Below are 9,011 nucleotides of genomic sequence, written 5' to 3' on the forward strand. Positions count from 1 at the left end.
TTTTACCATGTGTTCCAGCCTCTTCGTTGATTGCGTGGAGCCATCATCCAGATTAAAGATCAGACCTTCAGCAGTGTCCAAACGTCGTGGATATCCAGTTTGGCTCCAAGTGTATCCAAGCGTTTCTCCAACTTGTCAAATCTGTTGTCCAAAGATTTGAACCCAGCCCTGAGTTCTGCAAGTAAATCTGGATTGGAAAATGTCGCTGTCGGAGCCGCAGTTGAACCCTGGCCACCCTTTGCCATATCAGCGCCGCATTCTTGTGCTCCTTCTGTGGCCACAGGGAACATGAGTATTCTTTCCTTGGGGTCTTTTTTGCCCAGATCTGAGTGACTCAGGTGTGTTTAAGAACGTGCCACCGATGGCTCCAACAGGTGCAGCGCAGAGCGAGGATGCTGCATGGCGGCACCTAGGGAGAGCTCATAGGCGCACCATAAGCAGCCAGGTGACAGACGAAGAGCACAAGTCAAGAGTCATCCGGGAATATGCAGCAGTGCACAAGTGTCACTGCAGTTAGTAAGAGCTGACCCAAGCAGCAAGTGGCCAAGATTGAGAGGTTATGCCACGCTGTGGTGTACTGGCTTGGCCCCAGGCAGAAAAAGCAGGCAGGCTGACCCCCAGGAGCAGTGGGACGAGTTTCTGAGGACTGGGAGGGCCATAATGCAAGACAAGGCCGTAGTCTCATGGCAAAGATGAGAGGTGTGACAGGATGGCAAATCTCCACACGCGGGATGCTGTGCAGATAAAAGGCAGACTCATGGTGCCCCAAAACGCTCACCGCACCACCGCCACCTAGTGCGGCTGAAAGGCCGCCTCCCCGAAACTCTTGAGGACCCTGTCACCTCAGAGGCCAACAAGAGTGCTGCCGATGGAATGCACGGCCCCCCGCGAGGGCTTAAAACAAGGTGGGGCACGACAGCCAGTGTAAAGGTGGAAGCGGGAGCCTACAGCGCACTTAACGCTGTCCTTGCCATGGGTAGGAAATCGTTCATGGCATGCTTCTCAAGAGACGGGCACTCCACAGGGACATCAGCTCTAAGGCCACAGGAGGCCGCACTAAAGGCCGCTGCTGACTCCGCTTCTCCAAAGCCCAGAGCAATGTTCAAGCTAATTGTGGGCGATTTGCAGAGCTGGAAACAGGGCCATCAATGCACTAGCAGATGTGGAGCCCGCGCCAGGCATTGTAGCGACTCGATGTGCCGTGAGTACAGAGACGGCCAGGATCGTGCTGGGCTATCATACGGAGGATTCAATGCTGCGGCTTGGCTATGCCCCTTGCTCACTTGTTTTCATTTCCAAAATTGATTTTGCCAATTACAGAAAACAGTTTTCTATCACTTAGTACAACATGGGTGACAGTGCTATTGTCAGTGCTTTGGCACCTAACGTTGTGAGGTCAGGACCATCACTGGTCATAACGACAGGATGGGTGATAACACATTGTTCCAAGAGGGAATAACATATGTCAATAATTACTGTCTTCATGCCAGTAAAAGCTTTATGAGGGGTATGCACTATCATTCCAGGAATGCCATCATTGCACCCTGTATTCCTTTATGGGTGTTCAGATTTGCACTTTCACTCATTAACTCTAACTGCATTTTCAGATTAACACCATAACCAGGCTATTGCGCATTAGGTTACACTCTATAACTGATAAAACCTCACCAAAATAGAAGCAGTCCTTATCAGTTTGAAGATATACATTGGTAAACACCTGCACAACTACAAACTAAAATGTCATTCAAAGAAAGTAAAGAGAGTGAAAATGAGTACTTTAAATTTCTTTTTTTTTAAAGGTAGCAAAACAATGTAACTTTGTATTATAAGGTAGCAGCAAAAATATTGGTTTAAGACTATTCTGCATGAGTTTTGTTATTTAGGGATCTCAGTAAATTATTGTTTTGTCTTCCTTTTGTTACCTCAATTTTTTTGTCCTTGAATTAAATATGCAGGCTTTAGAAGAAGTACACTTTGGGTTTAAAAAAGCACAGGACTCCAATGGTGGTACCGTAATACGATTTTACTAAAGATCCTCAACTCAAGCACTGTGTACAGGGTGGGGAAATGTTGGGGGCCTGTACGAGATCACATATATATAAAATGACATAACATATTTACAATTTATGTGCAAGCTATGGAGTAATGTATGGCTTTCCCACCAGTCCAAAAACAAGCCCCCTACAACAAGTCGTAACAACTTCTGGGTTAAAGTAACTTGTGGTAAAGTCGCAATCGGGGTAGTGAATGCTTTGAAAAGGCTGGTCGTTGTTGAGATTGCGAGGTAAAGGTGGTTTCCCGTGATTAATATTTCTGCTAGAGGGAGTTGTTTGTGTAGTTGCAGTTTTGACTCATCATAAAGTAGTACAGAGGGTTAATATGGCTGTTACAAAAATGTGTATGAAGTGTCAAAGAGCTGCTTGCAAACTGCATTGTATAGGCTAAAGAGTTGTTTTTCCTTATCTTTCACTATACTAATGAGGGTAAAAAGGGTTGCTTTGGGTAGAAATACATTCTTATTAGTAAAGACAACCCTAACCACTCTAGTATGTTTTAACCCCTAGACTTCTCCTGCAACCACTGGCTCAAAGTAGGCACTAGCAATACAGTCTGTTGCCTTCTGCTAGGGCTCTAATTGAGTTTCAGGTTGGAACTTTGAGGTATGAGTTCTGGCCTCAGCATTCAACCCCTTTATGAATGTATAGTGGTTGGCACAAGCCACGATCTTAAACCACCTCCTGCACAGGATTTAGGGCAAAACAGAAAAACAGTTCATATAGATGATTTTATAGCTCTCAATCCAAACTACAAGTAATGTTTGTATTTACCCGTGTTTTATATTGCAGGACAAACATGTGATAGTATTTTCAAGGCACATTTTATTTGCTCTTAAAAAATTAACATACATGCTTTTTAAAATTGAATGAATATACTGAACCACATTCTGCATGCAAAGCTAGTAAAGACAGCATCCGCTTTATCACTACTTCATTTAAATAAAAACTGTCCTACGTTTTTATTTTTTATTTGTTTTGGGATTGAAACGTAGAAGACCAAAATGTTCTGATTTAAATCTCCTTTACCTTTTGGAAAATGATACAAATGGCTCGTGCCTTTGCGTCCTCAAATATGAAAGGCCTCAAGGTATCTCTATTTCAAACATATGACAATAAGCAGCAAGAGCCTAGCACCAATAATGGCCTCACTCTCTTCTTTTGTTACCTGCTTGGGATGGGTGATAGCTGGTCACGGCAGGGTAATGACACAGTAATGGCTGGTGCCATAATTAATCCATGCAGGGCCGGAAAGCTTTGGCCTGTCATCTATATGTCTGTTTTCTTCTTTGTCTCTATATAACTTCCTAAATTGTGATTTCTCATCTCTTTCATCACTTTTCACAGCTCTATCTGTTATCCCAAGCTACTATATCTTTTATACCCTATATGCTTCATCGTTTTCTCCCTCTGCCTTTAATATAAGTCTGTTCTTTATTGACTGCCATTACTGTCTCCCACAGTCAATATTTTCTACCAATTTCCGCCACACTGTCTAAAATATCACATCTCGGTTCTCTCTCTCACACATCCTCCACTCTATCGATTTCCACATGTTTTAAAACTTCTTGTCTCTCATTTTTGCAAGTTTTCTCACACATTCTCTTATTCTCCTTCAGTTCCGCCTATCACAACTCAGTTTTGCAATGTGTTCTCTCATACTGTGTCATTCTTTAAATCACGAATTTCAGAACCCACATTATAGTTAACTCAGTTCTGTACTCTCTTCACTCCTCCTCTCTGTCTCTTTCTGCATTACTTGCTTTGTTTGCTCCACTTCAAGACATCCTCTTCTGATCACTTATAGCTCTCTTAGTTTTCTCCCTCCCTCTTTCACTCTCTGACCCTTCTCTCTTTTCTCTCCTCCGCTCGCTCACTTCCTGCCAACTGTCACTCTATTTATTTTACTCCCTAAATTCCTGCTCTTACTTTTACTCTTTATTTAATTTTTCTCTCACTTTCCAACTCTCTGTTGTACTTCCATCTCCCCTGTCTCTCATTTGTACAATGCATGGCTACATTTGTCTTCTCTCTGTATTGTTCTCCATATGTCTAACTACCTACCTCTTTCCATTTTTAGTTATCCCTTGTTGGGAGAAATGAACGGCATGCTAAATAAAACATAACCTACCTAACTGTACCCTGCTACACACATTCGTCAAGTGTATTATGCCAAAATTGTTATTTTTCAACAGTTTCATTAGCAATACCTCTGTTTCTCACTTTTTCTTTCTCCTTCTGTCCTTTCTACTCTTCCTTTTTCTCTATTACTTTCAGCATTCTCCCTATTTTTCTGTGCCTTTATGTCCACCTCACTCCTCTTATTCTTTATTGTCCTATCCTCGCACTATTATGATTTCTCTCAACCTTCCGTGTTTTAGCTTTTCTTCACTGACATTTCTACATTTCTCCATCTTTCCCCTTCCACGTTCCTCACTTTGTTTTTCCGAAACTGCTCCACTACGGTCTTCCCTGTCCTCCTGCTAACCGTTGTATCTTTTTCTTGTCAATTCTGGTAGAAACCGATCAGGAAAAAGCAGATGAGTCTATACAGGTACATTGAAAGGAGTTATGCTTGGTTGGCAGCAGATTGTCAATACTAAGTAACTATGATTACCGTAAGCTGAAACGATCAAACATTGAGACCAAGAAGAAGAATGTTTAAGTCCAGCTTGGAATAATAGGGAATTATCTGCTTGCAGAATAAACAGGACTTTACAGAGAGTATATACTGGCTGTGAAGTATGCTGCTTAAAAAACAGAGTTAGCTCTTTAGAGACTGTTTAGCCATGCACATCATTTAATGTATTAAGAGGCCGGGCGTGCGCACGACCATGATGAAGAGGCTTGCCGCTTGCCGGCTCCACTGAGGGGGGGGGGGGGCCCTGTAGCAGGGGCCCCCCGCAATGCGGGGGCTGTGGGGGCCTGTGTTGCGCCCCTGACCTCAGCCCCGCAACAGTGCACTCTTAAGAAAAGAAATGCAGAAAGTCAACAAGCACGACATGTGCTTTCAGGATTCTGAAAACACACAATGTGTTAGTTAACTTTCTGCATTCATTGTCCTAATGGAGCGCGGTTGTGGGGCTGATGTCGGCCTTTGAGATAGTATTTGTGTATTAACATGAATACTATTTCAAAGGTCCACATCAGCCCCGCAACAGCGCACTCTTAAGAAAACAAATGCAGAAAGTTAACCAACACAACGTGTGTTTTCAGAATCCTGAAAGCACACGTCCTGCTTTAGATTTGCTGCATTAAGTTTCCTAATGGTGCACAGCTGTGGGGCTGATGTGGGCCTTTGAGATAGTATTCCTGTTAATTGCAGCGCACAATGGTGCTGCAATTAACACGAATACTATCTCAAAGGCCCACATCAACCCCACAACCACGCACCATTAGGAAAATGAATGCAGCAAGTGAATCCCTCACTAGCCCCACAGGCAGTAAGGTAGACACTCACCTGCCGCTCCCTTGTGTCACTATTGTCTCTTCCTGCCTCCCGCAACCAGGAAATGACCGTATTTTGAGCCGCTCGCATTTTAAAAGCGGGGGCGCGAACAGTCTTTCAGGGATCTGTGCGCGCTAAATCCAGGGCTCTGCACGTTCTGGGTGATCATGGTGCGCTTGTTCCGCGTTTTAAAATCAGCTTAAACAACACCATGTGGCATGCCAGAGGGTGCAGCTTCTTTGCTGCCACTCGAGTAGATTTTCTGCTTGAGCTGCAGATTTCTCACCACGAATGGCTGCAAACTCCTGCAACCACCCACCACCCCCTACATTGAGAAATTCACACAAGGTGCCCTCTTGTACCCAAAATGGCACTAGAGAATTTCAATTCTCACTTGCACTCACCATCTTACAATTAGCAAGCCATGCAAGATAAAACACTCAGACACATGGCGTTCTGGTTTGACCAGAACTCCATGTTACAAATCTAACCCTGAGTGGCCAAAACTCTGAGCACTTGAATGTCTTGCCCACCACAACAAGTACTGCAGATTGCAACAAATCTGAAGCAATATATGTTATATAAAAACAAATTAAATTGGCATCACTATATTTTCTTTTAAAGGTGTCAGTCATTCATTCAGAATTAAACGTGCATTGCCCGCTTGTGATCTGCATTTAATTCCTGTGAGATGCACTTAAGGTGAATTGTCCAAAAATCAGCTGTGGCGAGGCTCATTTGTGTATCCATAATTCACTGAGCTCTGATTGTCTTTCATCATTATGATTGAGGTTTTTCACCGATGCAAGTGGTCATGGCAAAGGGGAAGGGGAAGGGCAGTGAGGTCACTATTCTCTGTGCATGCCTTGAAATACTTGCAGAAAGCATGTTTAAATACCATAATGCTCAATGTGTATTTAATTTTGCATACCATTGCATAATGCAGAGAGTGTACTCCTTTTCCAGTGTACTTGGACAATAATACTATGGGCTGGTACAAAATGTGAGAGACACTACAAATAAGCAATGTCAGGGGAAGATTTACCTAAACAGGTCAATGGCTGAAAAAAAAACTTATGTTTTTTTAGAATTGCATTTGAAAGAAAGAAGTAACCAGGATATTGAAACACCATTGTGTTCAGAGTGAAACATCTGACAGGAAGTTATAGAGGAGATATGTTTACCAATATTTGCATAAACAACCCCTGCACTGAGATCTGTAAAAAGAATGTACAACTGTGGTAGGTGTGTGTGGGTTTGTGTATGCATGGCTGTGTGTGAGCGTCTGTGTGTCTGTCTGTTAATTTGGATATTTCTTCGGCTACAATGTAATTAATGATACCACAACTGAGAGATCACTTGTGATATTGTCAGTGAATGTACTGATAATTTCAGCTGTAATCTGTTTGATAGTATGATACATCAAGTAAATTATGATCACTGCATTTCGAAGGAATAGGTTTACAATTTTACCTTTGTGGCCAAATATTAAGTGCTTGAGGGTTTGTCTGTAACACTTAAAATATGTGTTATTTAAATAAAGATTCAAGGGGCATGTTAGCAACAAATAGCGATAATTATCGCTAAATGTGCTAAGCGCATTTTATTTTTTTGCCGCCTATCGCCGGATATTATCACAGAGATAACGTGCTATTAGCAACGTTTATCTCTAATGCGATAAAATATCCGGTGATAGCGGCTCAATGCGTGAATATCACTGGAAATCCAGGGATATACAGGCATTAACGCCAATGGGGACTTACCCTGAATATCCACCTCCCATTGGATATACAGGTTAAGTCATGGTCTGAGCAAGCATTAGGTTCTAGCGATAATCGCGCTTAGCGCGATTTTTGCTATCGCTTCGCCTGCCTTGCTAATAGGCGATAGCTGTGTTAGCGACTGCTTTCAGTCGCTAACAGGTTGGGTACGTCCACTTTGCATGTCATTAGCAATAGATATCGCTGACATGCAAAGCAGGCCCCAAACCTGTAGCTATCGCCTACAAGCTGTCGCTAAGCTTGCTAATAGGGCGATAAAAATATTGCTGCTTTAGCGGGAAAAAGTCCCGCTAACGTGGCGATATCGCCCTTGCTGATATGTCCCTAAATTGGCTTGAGGAATATGAAATGTAAAGAAATTCTTCTGTGAATGTTTTCTTTATTCTTGCAGATCCAATTGCACAAAGTAAACTGAGAAACCTAACCGTGGTGAAAGAATTTATCTTGATGGGACTCTCAGACCATCCAGGGCAGAACACAGTCCTGTTTTTCCTCTTCCTGGCAATGTACTTAATCACTTTAGGTGGAAATGCCAGTATTACCACCGTCATTGTGGCTGACTCACAGCTTCACACTCCAATGTATTTCCTCCTGTTAAACCTCTCTGTTCTTGACATGAGCTTGACCACAGTTCTCCTTCCTAAAATGCTGTTAAATCTCCTATTGGACAATAAGACAATTCCCTTTCATGGCTGTATTACTCAACTATACTTTTTTGCTTTCTTTGCCACCTCAGAGGTTTTTATTTTAGCGATAATGGCAATAGACAGATATTTAGCGATCTGCCACCCGCTACATTACAATACTCTCATGAGCACTAAAGTCTGCACCAGTCTGACAACTAGTTCATGGGTGATTGGCTGCCTGCATTCCTTGTTGTACAGTGTGCTTATTTCGAATTTTACCTACTGTGGACCCAACCAGATCCAGCAATTCTTCTGTGATGTCCCACCACTGCTGATGCTGTCCTGCTCTGACACAGCCAGCTATGAACTGCTTATTTTAACTGAGTCCTGCTTCATTATGCTGTTGACCCTAATGTCTGTTGTTGTCTCCTACATTTGTATCATATATACAATTTTGAAGATGCAGTCAAAAGAAGGGAGGCACAGAGCCTTTTCCACCTGTTCCTCTCACTTAATTGTTGTCACCTTGTTCTATGGTACTGTACTTTTTAACTACATCCGGCCCTCATCAAGCTACTCACTCCAGAAGGACAAACTTCTGACGGTCATGTATACAGTAGTAACCCCGATGGTCAATCCTTTCATCTACTGCCTGAGGAACAACCAAGTAAAGGAAGCACTGACAAGAATGATTGGCAGATACATTTTACACCGTACTATGTGAACGGTGATGCTCTGATCAGATTTTAGTAACCTGAGTGATACATCTATTTATATATAATGTATATTTTGCACATTTCAAGAAAATCCCTCTTTTTGAGTGATCACCCCATTTAGTGCTGACTGCTATTTTTTCTGCTTTTTGAAATCAGCATTCAGGGGCACTGCTGTCTAATCCCCATTGTACATGCTCTGACCCCTAAAACATTGAAAAAGTGGACAATCCCTAATTAGCATGGTTAACTTCCCACTAAAGTCATAATATATGGTTTAGGAAAAGTTGCCAGTGGTTTGACACCTATGGATTTCAGCACAAATTGTGAGATCCATTAGGCTGACAAGGAAAGAAAATGAATTCAGCCTACCAGACATGCCTGACTGT

The 9,011-nt window shown here is 42.5% G+C and overlaps 1 protein-coding gene across 1 annotated transcript; it reads left to right on the forward strand.

Moving 5' to 3' along the window:
* Positions 1-361: 361 nt before the first annotated feature.
* Positions 362-8,633, forward strand: LOC144783931 (olfactory receptor 5AP2-like). The gene is made up of 2 exons (XM_078662664.1): positions 362-512; positions 7,675-8,633. The coding sequence occupies exons 1-2, from the start codon at positions 362-364 to the stop codon at positions 8,631-8,633; spliced, it is 1,110 nt and encodes a 369-aa protein (XP_078518790.1).
* Positions 8,634-9,011: the final 378 nt, after the last annotated feature.

The sequence above is a fragment of the Lissotriton helveticus genome, chromosome 10 (genome assembly GCF_964261635.1).
Source record: "Lissotriton helveticus chromosome 10, aLisHel1.1, whole genome shotgun sequence".
NCBI lineage: Eukaryota > Metazoa > Chordata > Amphibia > Caudata > Salamandridae > Lissotriton > Lissotriton helveticus.